This window comes from Loxodonta africana, chromosome 5, assembly GCF_030014295.1.
Source record: "Loxodonta africana isolate mLoxAfr1 chromosome 5, mLoxAfr1.hap2, whole genome shotgun sequence".
Classification (NCBI taxonomy): domain Eukaryota; kingdom Metazoa; phylum Chordata; class Mammalia; order Proboscidea; family Elephantidae; genus Loxodonta; species Loxodonta africana.
The window spans coordinates 155885895-155903372 of record NC_087346.1 but is presented as its reverse complement, the minus strand read 5'-3'; the positions used below and the strand labels follow the sequence as shown (position 1 = coordinate 155903372).

The 17478-nt window shown below is 49.3% G+C and overlaps 1 protein-coding gene across 4 annotated transcripts in view; it reads left to right on the top strand.

Annotated features, from left to right (window-relative positions):
* GAK (cyclin G associated kinase) overlaps positions 1–17478 on the top strand; it is a 122713-nt gene that overhangs the window by 59266 nt on the left and 45969 nt on the right. For all 4 annotated transcript variants that reach the window (XM_064286101.1, XM_064286100.1, XM_064286099.1 and 1 more), the window contains exon 11: positions 15287–15410. In XM_064286101.1, coding sequence (XP_064142171.1) covers positions 15287–15410 — 124 coding nt within the window. The remainder of the gene's footprint in view (positions 1–15286; positions 15411–17478) is intronic.

Below are 17478 nucleotides of genomic sequence, written 5' to 3'. Positions count from 1 at the left end.
TTTATTCTTTCTCTTCCTCATTTATTACTGATTTTTTTTTTCCCCCTGATGTGTCTAACTTTTGAACGAACGTTGGGTTTTTCCACTCTGCTGGTCCAGGTTGCTGGCAGCAGCACCAGTCCAGCAGTGCCTCCCCACCGGCCCACTCCCATTCACACAGGGTCAGGTAACAGATACAGGACCACCAGGCTCTCTCAGCCACTGGCAGTACAACTGCGTTTGCCATCAACCCCAGTCTTGTCAGACAGGGTAAAGGCACAGTCCCGTCCCCCCTGCCCCAAACAGGCCCTTAAGAATTCTGACCTAGAGCCTTAAAGGTATACTTACGGCTTCTTGCTTAGGCATCATCCCTGCTGCCAGCACCCGCAGTTGCATCCCTGGGGTCGCCGCATCCGGTAGGAAAAAAGAAAGTTGAGGTGACGTGGGGGAGAACGGTAGACTCGTGCCAGCATGCACCCCACCTCTCTGCCTCAGATCACCCGGAAAAGCCGAGGAGTCTGTGGGTGGGGACCCTCTCTTGGCCCCCTCACATGAGTGTGAGTGCACAGTCACTAAGCTGTATAAGCCAGGCCTCCAGGCCTCCCTCCCCGTTTTAGACAACACGTGGTTCAGTCACCTGTTCCAGTTCTCTGTCAAGCCATTCCCCTGACGATGTACACCATGTGGTGTGTACATTTGATAAGCTCACTCTCTGCCTGCTGGTGAACACTAGGGGTTGTCCAGTGCGTTCCTTGGTCTGAAGAAGTGTAACTCAGCCGTCCAGACTGGTGCAGTGTCCTCTGTCCTGGGCCTTCTATAGTATTTTGAGCATCAGCATACCACCAAGTATGCAATGCCCAGTCCAGAGTAAATGTCTGGTTCTGACAGGCCACACTTACAGCTTCCTGGGGCTCCCAGCATCAGTCTGACGTATTTACTTTGCCAGATATGTATGGTGCCTTCCACCCAGGGAGTCTGATTGCCCCGTGCCCATCACTCGCTCTTTTGATGGCATTTTGTGCCTCAGAGCGTACAAGAGGAATATGTCCAGATTCAGCTTATCTCTGCATTGCTGTGGTTCCCCCATGCCTACTCATTTCATGGACCCAGTAGGCCACCCGAAGCGGGCACACCAAGATGGCTACCTGCAGTTCCGGTCACCTCCTGGCCCCAGGAGGGGTTCTTTTGATGGGCATTGAGATGTCCTATTTTAAGGCAGCCCTTAAGTTCCCGCAGTGATTTCTGTACACTTGTGCCCCATATGGGCACACCTGTAATAGTCCAGTTTGCCACTGCAGACCTACCTAACCATATGGCCAGGCCATTGGCTGCTGCCTGAGTTGGTAAAAACACAAACCCAGGTGGTGTCATCATTGTTCAGTTCTGTCATCACTGCAAGGAAAACAGCATGCAGTTGAGCCCAGTGGGCTGATTTATTCTTGCCTTCTTTCAGCGGGGTCTTTCCATCCTCCAGTCTTAATGCAGTGGCCTGCGACTTTGGAATTGCCATCCACAGCCAAAAGCTTTTTGTTGGTCTCTAGAGAGCTGTTCATATGGCACCGTCCGGTGGCAGTGGGGCCCTGGAGCTCCTAGGTGGCTCCCGAGTCGGCCTAGGGAAGAGAGGCTACCTGCTTGTGAGGAGACAAGCACTTCCTCACGTCTCCCTGTGCCCTCTCTTTTCCCCTGGGGGGCTTTGCTGGGCACCACCTTCCTTCTTAGAGTGCTTGTTTGACATCACCCAAGAGGTTATTTCTGGTTACTAGGGTTAGTTTATATCCTTCAGTCATAGGATAGGGGCAGTACAGTACCCAGTAGCAAGCCAATAACTGCCTCTCAAATGGTGTGTTTGTTACCCTGGCACCCAGAAATTCTCTGATCCAGGATCCCAGTGGTCACCACTGGGTGGCACTCACTAACTTTTGCATTCAGCGCCAATTTGTGTAAGTACGCGTTGTGCACCTTTCAAAATCATAAGAGCGTGGACCACAGCGATCCAGAGGCACTGAGAGAGACCACTTTGCATTTCAGACACGGCTTGCCGTTGGTCCGGCCCCATTCACATATAATCTTCTTTTACGTAGTTTTGTGCATAGGAGCTAGCAGTATGTCCAGGTGTGGAATACGTGTCCTCCGAAACCCACATAAACTGACCAGGTGCTGGGTTCTAGCATGTCACTAATTAAAGCGGTAATTAATTTAATTAAATGGTAATTGATGAAAATACCCATTGCTGTCGAGTCAACTTCGACTCATAGCGACCCTATATGACAGGAGAACTGCCTCACCGTGTTTCTGAGGAGGACTCGAACTGCCGACCTTTTGGTTAGCAGCTGTAGCTTTTAACCTCTGTGCCACCAATGGTAATCTCTTTTTGTCCACTTAGGTATTTTATGGTGTTTCAAATTAACGATCTTTGTGGGTTTGGGGAATCCTGTAGGTTCCCATTTAGCATGTACAATTAATTAACATCCATTAATTAATGTCTGATGGATTGCACCACAGCATAAAGAAAAAGTAACCCTCACAAACAGTAAGCAACATCATGACAGAGTTGTCAAGGACTTCATTTTACCCAGATCCACAATCAATGCCCATTGAAGCAGAAGCCGAGAAATCAAATGACATATTACATTGGGCAAATCTGCTGCAAAAGACCTCTTTAAAGTGTTAAAAAGTAATGATATCGCTTTGAGGACTAAGGTGCGCCTGAGCCAAGCTTTGGCATTTTCAATCGCCTCATATGCATGTGAAAGCAGGACAACTGAATAAGGAAGACCAGAGAAGAATTGATGCCTTTGTATTATAGTGTTGGCAAAGGATATTGAATGTACTATGCACTTCCAGAAGAACGAACAAATCTGTCTTGGAAGAAGTACAGCCGGCATGTTCCTTGGAAGCAAGGATGGCGAGATTTCGTCTCACATACTTTGGACATGCTATCAGGAAGGACCAGTCCCTGGGGAAGGACACCATACTTGGAGAAGTAGAGGGTCAGCGAAAATGAGGAAGACCTCAAAGAGATGGATTGATACAGTGGCTGCAACAATGGTCTCAAGCATAACAGTGATTGTGAGGATGACACAGGACTGGGCAATGTTTTGTTCTATTGTACATAGGATTGCTGTGAGTCAGAACTGTCTTGATGGTACCTAACAACAGCAATTAATGGCTGAAGGGCAAATTTACATGCCTTCTGTTTGACGTGACTAGGTAGGGGAAATGTTCATAATATCCATGCCAGTGATACATTCAGGTAAAGGAGATGCAGCTACGTCACATAAAGTCTGTTCACACGTTCCAGTTTTCATCCAGACTTTTCACCTCTATCCCACCAACAGTTGTGTCCCCATATCTTCCCAATCTGACTTGCCCCCATTCACCAAGAGGTGTTGGACTCAAAACCTGGAAAATCAGATGCAAATATGTCAAGGAATCTCAGAAAAGTCTTTGTCACCACCACCTCCTGGCCGTTTTCCTCACACATGTATATATGGCCTTGGGTCCTCAGCAGGGGTTTGGGGGTTGGGGCTGGGTCGAGCCAGGAGACTCTGGCCCTCTGTCAGTCCTTAACTTGGTTAATCTGCTGGACCATCACCCCATGGGATTCAAAATCAGGTGTCTCATGATCACTTTTGCCTTCTGGATTTTTAATTTCCTCCAAATGGGTAAATACAGTAGATTTGTTTAGGGCCCTTTAATGTTGAGGTACCATCGGGGGCTCCCGTGAGTTCACAAACATTTGATATTGATGTATTAAGACCTCTGTTTTTACCCCATCAAAGTCCACTGTATTCACCCCCATTTTTTTTTTTTTTTTGTGCTTTAAGTGAGAGTTTACAGTTCAAGTCAGTTTCTCATGTAAAAATTTATACGCACATTGTTATGTGACCCTAGTTGCTTTCCCTATGAAGTGACAGCACACTCCTCCTTTACACCCTGGATTTCCCGTATCCATTCAACCAGCTCTTGTGCCTTTTTGCCTTCTCATCTCCCCTCCAGACAGGAGACAGGAGCTGCCCATTTAGTCTGATGTATTTATTTGACCTAAGAAGCACTCTCTTCACAAGTATCATTTTATGTCTTACAGTCCAGTATAATCTTTATCTGAAGAGTTGGCTTCAGGAATGATTTCAGCTCTGGGCTAACAGAGAATCTGGGGGCTGGGTCTTCTGGGGTCCCTCCAGTCTCAGACCATTAAGATTGGTCTTTTTACTAGAATTTGAGTCTGTACCCCACTTTTCTTCTGCTCCGTCAGGGACTCTCTGTTGCGTTCCCTGTCAGGGCGTTCATTGGTGGTAGCTGGGTACCATCTAGTTCTTCTGATCTCAGGCTGATGGAATCTCTGGTTTACGCGGCCTTTTCTGTCTCTTGGGCTCATATTTACCTTGTGTCTTTGGTGTTCTTCATTCTCCTTTGCTTCACTTGTGTTGGGACCAATTGATGCATCTTAGATGGCCGCTTCCTAGCTTTTAAGACCCCAGATGCCACTCACCAAAGTGGGCTGCAGAACGTTTTCTTAATAAACTTGGTTGTGCCAGTTGACCTAGATGTCTTCTGAAATCTTGGTCCCCAGACCCCAGCCCCTGCTACTCTGTCCCTCAAAGTGTTTGGTTAGGAAACTTCTTAGCTTTTCATTTAGTCTAGTTGTGCTGACTTCCCCTGTGTTGTGTGTTGTCCTTCCCTTCACCTATGTAAGTTAATTCTTGTCTACTATCGAGTTAGTGAATACCTCCCTTCCTCCCTCCACACCCTCTTAACCATCGCAGAATATCTTTTTCTGTGTTTAAACTGTTTCTTGAGTTCTTGTAATAGTGGTCTCATACAATATTTGTCCTTTTGCGACTAATTTCACTCAGTATAATGCCTTCCAGATTCCTCCATGTTATGAAATGTTTCACGGATTTATCACTATTCTTTATCAATGTGTAGTATTCCACTGTTTGAATATACCATAATTTATTCATTCATCCGTTGATGGGCACCTTGGTTGTTCCCGTCTTTTTGCTATTGTAAAAGTGCTGCAGTGAACGTGGGTGTGCATGTATCTATTCGTGTGAAGGCTCTTATTTCTCTAGGATATATTCCAAGGAGTGGGATTGCTGGATTGTATGGTAGTTTTATTTCTAGCTTTTTAAGGAAGTGCCAAACTGATTTCCAAAGTGGTTGTACCATTTTACATTCCCACCAGCAGTGTATAAGTGTTCCAGTCTCTCCACAACCTCTCCAACATTTATTATTTTGTGTTTTTTGGATTGATGCTAGCCTTGTCAGGGTGAGGTGGTATCTCATTGTAGTTTTGATTTGCATTTCTCTAATGGCTAATGATCATAAGCGTTTCCTCATGTATCTGGTAGCCACCTGAATGTCTTCTTTGGTGAACTGTCTGTTTATATCCTTTGCCCATTTTTAATTGGGTTATTTGGCCTTTTTTACTGAGGCTTTGCAGTATCCTGTAGGTTTTAGAGATTAGATGCTAATAAGATTTGTTGTAGCCAAACATTTTTTCCCAGTCCGTAGGCTGTCTTTTTATTCTTTTGATGAAGTCTTTTTTCAAAAAACCACCTTTTGGTCTTGTTAATTCTTTCAGTTGTTTTTCTGTTTTCTATTTCATTTAGTTCAACTCTGATTTTTATTACTTGTTTTCTTCTGGTGCCTGTGGGTTTCTTCTGTTGCTCTCTTTCTGTTCAAGTTGTAGGGATAATTCTTTGATTTTGGCCCTTTTTTCTTTTTGGATGTGTGCATTTATTGATATAAATTGGCCTCTGAGCACTGCTTTTGCTGTGTCCCAAAGGTTCTGATAGGAAATGTTTTCATTCTCATTGGATTCTGTGAATTTCTTTATTCCATCCTTAATGTCTTCTATAATCCAGTCTTTTTTGAGCAGGGTATTGTTCAGTTTCCAAGTGTTTGATTTCTTTTCCCATTACTGATTTCCACTTTTATGGCCTTATGGTCAGAGAAGATGCTTTGTAATATTTCAGTGTTTTGGATTCTGCTAAGGCTTGCTTTATGACCTAATACATGGTCTATTCTAGAGAATGTTCCATGTGCACTAGAAAAGAAAGTATACTTGGTTGCTGTCGGGTGGAGTGTTCTGTATATGTCTACAAGGTCAAGTTGGTTGATTGTGGCATTTAGATCTTCCGTGTCTTTATTGAGCTTCTTTCTGGATGTCCTGTCCTTCCCCGAAAGTTGTGTGTTGAAGTCTCCTACTATTATTGTGGAGCTGTCTGTCTCACTTTTCAATGAGGATAGAGTTTGTTTTATGTGTCTTGCAGCCCTGTCATTGGGTGCATAAATGTTTAACATGGTTATATCTTCTTGGTGTATTGTCCCTTTAATCATTATGTAGTGTCTTTCTTTATCCTTTCTGATGGATTTAACTTGAAAGTCTATTTTATCAGAAATTAATATTGCCACTCCTGCTCTTTTTTGATTGTTGTTTGCTTTTTTCCATCCTTTGAGGTTTAGTTTGTTTGTATCTCTAAAGTGTGTCTCTTGCAGGCAGCATATAGACAGATCTTGTTTTTTAATCCATTCTGCCACTCTCTGTCTCTTTGTTGGTGCATTTAGTCCATTTACATTCAGGGTAATATGGATAAGTATGAATTTAGTGCTTTCATTTTGATGTCTTTTTTTGTGTATTGTTGACAGTTTCTTTTTCCCACTTAATTTTATGTGCTGAGTAGATTTTCTTTACATATTGTCCTTTTCTTATATTTGTTGTTACTGATTTTGTTTCTGCTGAGTCTGTATTTTTCCCTTGTATTTTATTTTGATGAGTAGGATAGTTTGTCTCCTTTGTGGTTACCTTATTATTTACCCCTATTTTTCTAAATTTAAAACTAACTTTTATTTTTTTATATTGCCGTATCTTCCTGTCCATATGGAAGGTGTATGATTACACTTCTTAGTCCCTCTTTATTATTTTAATGTTGTCTTCTTTTATATAATAACATTGCTGTTACCCTGTTTTGGGCTTTTTTTTTTTTTTTTAATAATCTTGCTTTGTCTTTTTGGATTTCCCTGTCTGGGTTGACTTCTGGTTGCTCTGCCCAGTGTTCTAGTCTTGGGTTGATACCTGTTATTATTGATTTTCTAACCAAAGAACTCCCTTTAATATTTCTTGTAGTTTTGGTTTGGTTTTTACAAATTCCCTCAACTTGTGTTTATCTGGAAATGTCTTAATTTCACCTTCGTATTTAAGAGACAGTTTTGATGGATATATGATTCTCGGCAGGCAATTTTTTTCCTTCAGGTTTTTAAATATGTCATCCCATTGCCTTCTTGCCTACATGGTTTCTGCCAAGTAGTCCGAGCTTATTCTTATTGGCTCTCCCTTGTAGGTGACTTTTCATTTATCCCTCGCAGCTCTTATAATTCTCTCTTTATCTTTGGTTTTGGCAAGTTTGATTATAATATGTCTTGGTGAGTTTCTTTTAAGATCTACCTTATGTGGAGTTCGATGAGCATCTTGGATAGATATCTTCTCATCTTTCACAATATCAGGGAAGTTTTCTGCCAACAAATCTTCAGCAATTCTCTCTGTATTTTCTGTTATCCCTCCCTGTTCTGGTACTCCAGTCACTCATAGGTTATTTCTCTTGAGAGAGTCCCACGTGATTCTTAAGGTTTCTTCATTTTTTTTAATTCTTTTGTCTGATTTTTCTTCAAATATATTAGTGCCAAGTGATTTATCTTCGAGTTCAGAAATTCTAGCTGCTAGTTGCTCAATTCTGCTCCTCTGACTTTCTATTGAGTTATCTAATTCTGTAATTTTATTGTTAATCCTCTGAATTTCTGATTGCTGTCTATGGGTTTTTCCAGTGTATTAAACTTTTCATTATGTTCCTGAATAATCTTTCTAATTTCTTCAGTTGCTTTATCTGTGTGTTCCTTGGCTTGTTCTGCGTATTGCCTCATTTCCTTCCTGATGTCTTGAAGGGTTCTGTATATTAAACTTTTGTATTCTGCATCTGGTAATTCCAGGAACGCACTTTCATCTAGAAGATCCCTGGATTCTTTGTTTTGAGAGCCTGTTGAGGTGATCATGGCCTGTTTCTTTATGTGACTTAATATTGACTGTTGTCTCTGAGCCATCTATAAGTTATTGTATTAGTTTATGCTTGCACACTGTGTCATAGCTGCTTGCTTTGTTTTGTTTTGGTATACCCCTATGGGTTGCTTGAGTGAGCTAGCTTGATTATTTTCGCCTTTGGAGCTCTGGTGTCCTGTCCCCAGCTGGCTAGAGCTGTTATCAGGTATATCAGCCTAGGAGTCCATTCAGTTTTCTTGTATGAATTCAGCTCAGGTTTCCAGGTAGCTGGTATTAAGTGTGTGGTACAGGCTCTGTCCTACAGTCTTAGGGGGCAGGGGTGAATGCCGTATATGCCGGTATCTGATTGCAGCAGGGGGTCACGCTCTGAGCAAGGCAGGGGGCTGAGAACCGATCCCTGAGTGTCTCTGAGGAAAGCGCATCCCTGTTCCCTAGAGCGTGCTGGTGGGTGGGCTCTGCAGAGGGACCCTGGGCACCCAAAGTTTTGGGCTGTAATGACTGGGAGGTACCAGTTATCTCTAGACCCCTGTCACGGGTGGCTGGGTGACCTGAGTGGAGCTACCAGTCCTTAGGTCCCTGATGTGGGTAGGTGAGGACCTTGTTTAATAGGCAAAGCAATGTCAAACGTCAAACACCCACCTCTCCACTGCACCGCTGAAATGGTTGGAGTTTGCCAGCAAGGGCCTATTCTCCCAAAATAGGCCCACACAGGTCCATGGAGAAGGGAAAGGTGCTCAAGGTCCACGGACAGTTTATGCCTGGACAGGAGCTGCTTCTGTCCTGAGCTCCCCCAGTTAATGGAGCTAGCAAATTATCTTTTCCCCCCAGTTGCAAATTTTTTCCTTCCCCAAGGCTGGGAAGATGGCTCTAGGTGCTCAACAGGGCCTATCTCAGGCCCAGGAATTCAGCCACTGAAGCCGGCTTGGAGTGGCGGCGGGGGCGGGGGGAGGGGGTGCGGTAAAATATGTGCAAGTACTTAGTTTTTGCCGAGAGCACTGTTCTTCTCAGGTTCCGGAGGTGTGAGTGGGCTGTGAGGCTGGCTGCTCCTCCCTGAGGAAACTGTGGCCAAACGCTAGTACCAGCCCGCCGCCGCCGCTCCAGGAATGGTGCCTGAGGGCTCGCCGCGATTCAGGTCCGGTAACTCCTCTCCGCTTCTGAATGGTCTCTTCCTCATCCTGCCCCTCAATTCGTTGTCTAAGCTTGCCTTTGATGCTCAGGGCTCCTAGCTTGTGACAAATATACTCGTTTCACTTGTTTTTTCGGGTCTTTGCTGTAAAGAGGGCTCGCCGGAAGTGTCTGTCTGTTCCACCATCTTGGCTCCACCTCTTTGATGAAGTCTTTTGATGAGCATAACTGTTTGATTTTTAGGAGCTCCCAGTTATCTAGTTTTCTTTCTGGCGTTTGTGCATTGTTACTAATCGTTTGTATTCTGTTTATTTCATCCCGTTCCTAATAACCATTTAAAGGTTCCCACCTGCTGGGACAAGTCTCTGGCTCTTTATCTCTCCCCATTTTCTTGAGAATCATTCTAGTTTTCTTAGCCATAATTTCAGCATAATTTTTCCCTTTGGTACTGGCTCTGAGGCCAGTAGCCATAACTCACACCAGCGAACTCTGCGCTTGGCCCCAGCCTCAGGATCTGTCCCTAGCAGTCTCCTTTGCTTTCATTGTAGCTATTACAGATGACAGTAACTAAAGGATTGTATATTTAGCTTGCTTGTTGTTATTTTGCATTTCGTATGTGTATAATGAGCCAACTCCTCAAGACTTGGCTCTATTGTGTCTAAATGCCTTTGGTAACTTAACCTCTAGTAACTAGGTGTATTGCAGCTGTAGTTTCATTCCATGAGTGTCCTGGTGGTCATCCAGGAATCCAAGGTTTGTCACCCTACCCTCTCATCCTTTGTTTTCCCAAACCACGTTGTAGCCATGTTTCGGTGTGTCATTCTAGTAAATCCTACTTCTGACACCAAGACCACCCTCTGGTTCAGTAATTCACTAGGAGGACTCACAGTTACATTTTATTACTGCAAAAGGATACAGATAAAAGGCAGCAACAGGAAAAGGCACATGGGGCTGAGTCCAGGAGAGTTCTAGGTGTGAGCTTCCAGCTGTCTCTCCCAGTAGAGGCGTGGAGGACAGCACTTGCTTCTCCCACCAGCAATGTGTGACAACACATACGAAGTCTTACTAACCAGAGAAGCTCCCCCGAGGTTGGTCATGTAGACGTGGCCAACTGCCCATGTGGCTGACCTTAGTCTCCAGCTCCCGCAGAGGCCGAGCTGATACTGTGTGGCCCAAGGCTCCCCCATTGTTAGCATGGACTGTCTAGCATGGCCCAGGGTCCTCAGGTGGACAAAGACACTTGTCAGGCAGTTCATTCCAAGGGCATAGAGTCCACTCCCCCAGGAGCTGGGGGCAAAGGGCCATACTTTGGGAAGGCTGATCCTTTACTGCACACATATGATAAATGAGACTATAAATAAACACGTAACCTTGAGTATTAGAAGATAGAGGGAGGCATGATGGGAATTGGGGTGCCAGGAGGTGGTCCAAGGTAGCTTGTTGAGAAGGGCATGGTTTGAGTGAAGTTCTGTGGAGTCTGGGGCAGAGGGGACAGCCCTGCACAGGCCCGCGGCCTGAGTGTGCCAAGCCATAGAGGCCAGCTATGGGGGAGCAGAGGGGATGGCCCTGCACAGGCCTACAGCCTGAGTGTACCTGGCCATGGTAGCCAGCTGTGGGAGAACAGAGGGGACGGCCCTGCACAGGCCCTCAGCGTGATTGTGTTCAGCCATGAAGGCCAGCTGCGGAGTCTGGAGCAGAGAGGGAGAGAGGGTGAGTGGACAGGGGGAGCCAGGGGGGTGAAGGACATCACGTGGAGCCCTGTGGCACTGCCAGGATGTGGCTTCTCCACTAGGGACTGCTGGGCCAAGGCGGAGGCCGGAGCACCCCTAAGAAGAGGTGGTGGCGGCTCAGACTAGGAGTCAGGAGAGATGATCAGGTTCTGGAAATAGTTTGAAGCCAACGGATTGTCCTTGCTCCTTGGCTTACATTTAGATAAGTAAAATTAACACTCTCCATGTACACTAGGCACCTGTTGTATACCTGGGCACTGTGCCTAGGTGCTGGGTGTACCAAGCCCCCGGCACTGCTGTGTTCTGGACACACTCAGGGCAGGCTCCAGTGGGCTGTGAGCAGACACCAGGCGGAGCCTGAGCTGGTGGCCAGAGCAGACAGAGGCCGTGTGTCAGAGAGGTGTTGACCACGGCGCCTGGCACACGTATCCAACCCACCCGCCACTCTCTCTAGGTGGCGGGCATGCTCCATTGGGTTCTTCTCAGCTCTTTGCCGACAGCTGGTCTGACCCTAGGTCCTGGGCGCCCCATGTCTGCGGCACAGGCCTACCACTGCCACCTGCGTGCCTGCCCCCAGTCCTGGGCACAGTTGCTGCAGAAAGCCTGCGCTCTGCTTAGTGTAGTGGCTGACCTGGTTCTCAGCTGGAAAAATGAGTTGTGAGTTGGCGGACTTCTAACACTTCAGTTGTCCTTACTGACAGCCGCAGCATGGACCAGAGCCGGGCTGGACACTGCTTGATCATGAGATCAGTCATAAGTGTCAGCCATGTGACCACGGACAAGCCCTTAAGTGGGCTGCTCTGAGGGAGCCCTAGCTGGGCCCACTGGGGCTGCCATCCTGTGGGCGCACTTCTGACACTATGTTGACATGTGCAGGTGACAAGCCCCATGTGTGGGGTGTGGGCAGGCCAGGGTGGGTAGGGTGACCATGATACCACATTGGAGCAGGCAGGGGCTGATAAGTGACGGCCTGAGCCCATCTGAGGGCCGGTGAGGCCCAGTGTTGCCGTGGGGTGTGTTAGATGGGCTCTGGGAGACAAAGCCCAGACGGCCATGGCAGCGTAGGTACATCATGCAGAGAAGCTGACAGGTAGACTCTGGAAAAGCTGCAGACAGCCTCGCGTCCAACTCTGTCACTGAGGCTCGTGCAGAACCTCCTGGGCAGAGAAACCAGAGTTGCATCAGGGAAGTGCAGGGCCAGGGTACTACAGAGAGTGCTTTTCTTCTCTTTTTCCCTTTTGATAAAATAGTCATATTACCTTTTTGGAAGGAAAAATGTTTACCTTTTGATAATAAAACTGTGGCCAAGAATGAAGGGGAATAGGTGGTGGCTCAGAAAGGTAGGCCAGGTGGACCGTGTTTGGGGCCAGAGGTATAAGGGCCCCCTGAGCCTACCATGAGGCTGGCTGGAAGGGGCACGACCACCAGAAGGGGAGCCTCCCTGCCTGCAGTCTGGGACCTTCCAGGGCGCCTTTGCCCAAGACTGGGTTTGCCTTGGAAAAAGGGGGCACTCCTCTCTCTTCCTGGGAGGAGGTTTGGGGGGTTCTCACCCCTCCCGGCCCCCGGGCCTCTCTCTGCCCTCCCGGGGCTCAGTGTGAGGTGAGTGCATCTGCCGGCACCCCTCCTGCTTTCCAGGTACCCAGGCTCCCTGGCTGAGGGGCAGGCGTAGTCTTTAAGCTCAGTTAAAAGTAAGCTGGAGTTTTCAAAGGAACTTTGAACAGCTTAGCTTTGTTGTTAAAAACAGCAGAACAGGAAACAGGAAAGCTTGGAAATAAAGTGTTCTTGGGGTGAAAAGTCTTTATTCTGAAGTTACATAAAAGGTCCTGGGCCTGGCCCCCTGCTGGACACCACCTGCCTGGAGTCCAGGAGAGCCCCCCGCCCGGTCATTGAGCTCGGGGCATCACGGGCCCTGTCACTTGCTGGCGGCCTTCACATCTGTACGCGAGGTGGGGTTTGTGTCAGGTTTTTTTTTTTATACCAGCTTTTTACCACCCCAGCTTCCTTTAAGGCCCTCTTCCCCAGGCTTCCTGTGTTCTGGAGTCTGCATTCTGTTGACCAGCACTCTGTGTCTGTATCCAGGTTGGCGGCATCCGGAGGCACTCAGCTTGGTGCTGCAGCCCTCCGCTGGCCTCCGCCGTGGTGGCCCAGTGCCGCGGATGGAGCAAATTCCAGCCAGAACACACACTTCCAATACTTGAGCCGTGCGGCCTTTCCATGCCTAGATTATTCTGTGACTAGATAGGCCCCTCCCTCAGTCCTCAGAAGGGCTAGGACAGTGGTCAGACCTGCAGGGGCCTGGGCTGGCTCACAGCCAGGTGGGCATGGTAATGCCTGTGCCTCTTGCTGCTGTCAAAGGTCTGCCTTCTCTCGGGTGTGCAAAGGCCCCGGGGACCAGCCAGACCTGCTCCCCAGGCTGTCACTGTGGCCCCATGCATTATGGGACCAGGCCTCAGTGTCCCGGCTCTGCAGCGCTAAATGAATAATTTCTTTTATAAGGATCAGCGCAAAGCTGATTTCTATGAGGCGGAGATTAAAAATGTCTCACACGTCTAGCTTTGCCAAGCCACTGTATCACTCCACCGTCTCTAACATCAGCTACTCCCTCTCCCCTCAGTGGTGTTCCTCCTGTCTTTGGGTTCCCTAATTCACTGCAACGTCTGACAGAACTCAGGAACCATGGGAAGGGAATGGCTCATAAGGTTGTGGAGCCTGGCAAATCCCAAATTCGTGGGTCGGGTGTAGACTTCACCCTGGCCCTCAGTCTCTGCCTAAAGACACCCAGCTTTCTCGCTCTGTGGGCTCACTCTAGGAAGCCGACTATGCCGTCACCTGCTGGTCTCTGCTGCAGGTCTCTTCCCTTGGTGGTGGTGGGCTTTGCTCTGCTCTGAAATTGGCCCTTTTTTAAGGCAAAACTGACCATTCCCCGTGGTAGGCCACGATTACCCTATCACACAATCACCTGGGCGGGAGTTACAAGAACATGGCTAGAAAGTCCACACACAAAAGTAATAATAGCATAACAAGTGCACCTGCCCGTCTTGGTCTCCCCTGTGGGTTTGCCTTGTCCTCTCCCTTCAGGGCAAGCTGTTTCTCGACATTCCCAGCTGGACTCTAGGCCTGCGTGTTCATTCCCCCAGCACCTGCTCCTTGGAGTCTGTGTGCTCTGCCTAGGGGTCTGGCTCGGGGTTGGCCCAGGCCCGTCAGCTCCCGCCACCCCTCACAGGCTCATGGATAGCTCTTTCTGAAAGGAGACATGAGCTCACACCCCCATGCTCCAAGTCCTATTGACTCTGGGCTGCCTCATGGTTATACCCGACCACCCTCCTGCAGCCACTGAGCTTTAGAAGGTGCCTGCCTGCTTCTTTCCAGCCTCAGCAAGCCTGCCATCTGCCCAGGGCGCACTCATGTGAGGCCCCGAGCGGTCACCCCTGCTCACTGTCCAGCCCCTTCATCTTCCCCTCTGATGTCAGCGGTCTCGCAGCCTCAATGTCCACCTAGCTCCTCCCCATGAGCCCAGTGATGGCAGGCTGTCGGCACGGCTGTGCCCACCAGTGCCCACTCGTCTGGGAGCTGGATCCCAGTAGACCTTATGGGTACTGAGGACGTGGCTCGATGCACCCTTCCTTCTGGAGCAGGGATGGAGAGCAAGTCTGGAGAGGGCCACCGTAGACGGTGCCTCAGAGGCACAGTGTGGGGTCTGCCTCTTGGGGAATCTAGCCCAGTGTTGCCCAGAGAGGAGGGGAGCAGGGCGCCTGGGGCTGCCCTTGGCGTGGTCCGGCCCAAGCGGGTGCAGTGCTGTGTCCCCTGGACCTCGGCCTGTCCACCAGTGGCTGACTTCATTCCTGGTGCGTCAGAGTAGAGCACAGAACGCTGTGAGCTCAGAAAGGGAGGCTGTGGCACGCCACAGGGTCTGGTGGTAAGGGCCTCTCCGTGTCTTTCAGCAGCCAGCAGGCAGTGAGTGGCTGGTGCGGGAGCAAGTGCAGCGATGGCCTCATCCCTGGAAGGGAGAGCCCCGGGGAGCAGAGCTGGGGCTTTTTCATGAGGGCCTTCTCCTCAGGAACAGCCTCTACCCACACCCGTGGTGACGCAGCCAAGTGCTTTGTGGGGGCGTAAGGCCTCCACTGAATATCTGGTCCCTCTGAGCGTGGGGCTCAGACACCAGGACCTGGTGGGCTTTTGTGTGCTCCTGTGACCTCAGGTTGACAGAAGCTCTGAGGCGACGTCTTTGTCCCCTCATCTGGGCAGGGGTGACGTGCAGCTAATGGGAAGCAGAGTCGCTCCTAGACTCGAGGGGGCTGGGCCTGGCTTGTCCCGCCTGCTGCTCGGGGCCCCTCGTGGGCCACAGAAAGGGGCAGTGTGCGTTCGCTGACTTGCCACGACTTGTCTTTGCTTCCAGGCCTGACTGTTGCAGAGTGTGACCAGTCCTACAGCGGGTTCTTTGACATTCTCAGAGGCGGCACTGAGCGGCTGTTCACTAACATCAAGGACACCTCCTCCAAGGTCATTCAGTCTGTCGCTAAGTAAGTGTGCAGCCAGCGTCATGGGGGCAGGGTCACCATGAGGGGCAGTACCCCATATTTAGGTGACAGCATATGGTTTTTCCATGTTGTAAATACGATCCTACTTCTCAGAGCTTCCCAATCCTCCCAACTTGGCTGAGGCCATAGTCCTGGCTGTTGGTGGTGTAAGGGGCACAGCACCAAGCCTGCCTTCCCTTTCCGTGTGAGGGGACAGGCCAGCCTCTGTGTGGCTGACTCTGTATCTGTCTCAGGTCAGGGGGATGTCCTGTGTGCACAGATTCTGCCACAGGCGCCCCGTCAGACGAGAGCTGGCAATCAGGCCCACAGTGTACCCTAGGTTTCAGGGTAGGGTTGGCCCAGCACTGGGACCAGAGTCTGAGCCAGCCCCAGTGCGCAGGGCAGCATGTGCAGCTGGGCCGCCATTCCAGGCTGCATCCCGGACCCAGAGGCCCCTTCTCCACTCCCACCCCAGAGGCGCTCAGTAAAAAGCAGAGAAGCTCTGGGCCATTGAAGGAGAAGCACTCCAGGCACCTGACAAGTCCCAGGGGACCCTTTTCGGTCAGCTACTCCCTTCTGGTGCCTCATCTCCTCCCAGGACGGGGGCTGCAAGCCCTCCTGGCCTCTCTCAGTGTTCCTGCTGTTCCACTGTGCAGCGACCCGGACGCAGCAAACTGCAGAGAAGGCTCCCTGCTTGTTACCACCTAGAGTCCCTGTCCTTGTCATTTACAGAGGGGCAGCTCCCCACACACCCTGCTCATGCCCGGGGCCCCACCTCGCCCATGGTCGCTGGTTCCGTCTCCATGGCACCTCCCCAGACGGTTTCACAGTGTGGCCCCAGCTCTGGGTCAGCTTCGTTTTATCTTATGTCGGCTTCTCTGGTGTATTTCGTGATGTGCGTTTCATGTGTTTAGTGTATCAGAACTTTGGTTCTGAGTGTTAACTTTTGAAGTTATCTCAGGGTCGCAGGCTCTCAGGCTTCAAGTTGTTATTTTGAAATGTTCGGTGTGATCCACTATGTGCCTATGTGTGCCCATGGGAACCAGTGAGGGCCTGCGTGATCCACTGTATGTCTACGTGTGCCCATGGGAACCAGTGAGGGCCTGCATGATCCACTGTGTGCCTACGGGAACCAGTGAGGGCCTGCGTGATCCACTGTGTGCCTACGTGTGCCCATGGGAACCAGTGTCGGCCAGTGTACCCCAGTGGGAACTGGTGGGTACTAGTGTGAGCTAGCGTGTTCCAATGAGAGCCAGTGTACACCAGTATTATCCACCGTGATCCAGTGTGGTCCACTGTGTGCCTGTGTGTGCCCATGGGATCCAGTGTGGGCCAGTGTACTCCATAGGAACCAGTGTGAGCTAATGTGCACCAGTGTGAATTAATGTGGTCCACTGGGAGCCAGCATGCACCCGCGTGGCCAGTGTGCTGCAATGGGAGGAGTCCGTGTTCTGCTGGAAGCAGGGAAGCATTTAGACCTACTTCAGCAAATCCTTAGGAAGCAGGTAGAGTGAAGCCAGGGTGTGTACTTCCATAGCTCTCAGGGTGGTTTTCAGTTAGTATTATGGGCTTTCTCCATGGTTGACTCATGAGCCCATCAGCTGATGTAATAGCTTGACATTGATTGTTTGTAATGGTGTGGTGTTGCCGTCTACAGTGAGATGTGTTTACTGCACATGTACATTGGAACTTTTTGGCCTTATTTTCATTGTATTTTCTTTGTGCAATGATCATCATTTTGTGTCCACACCTGCCCACAGTACCAGGTAAATGCATGTGGCTCTGGGGGTGGTGTGTGTGTGTGTGCGCGCATTATGCTAATCAGCTAGCTTTGTAGCATGTTGTGTGTTTTATTTCCAATTTTACAACAAGCAGAAGCATTGAGGCGCGGCAGGTGTCCCGCGGTGCATGCCATCAGCATGGAACACCTTGAGCGACGTTGCAGGGCTGCAGTCCAGATACTGTGGACACCTGGGACCCCCTGGCCCATAAACAGTTGTAGCTGATAGTTCCAGTGCCTGGCTCCCTGGCCCTCCTGTCCTCGAGGACGACCGTGTGGAGGGAGCCATGG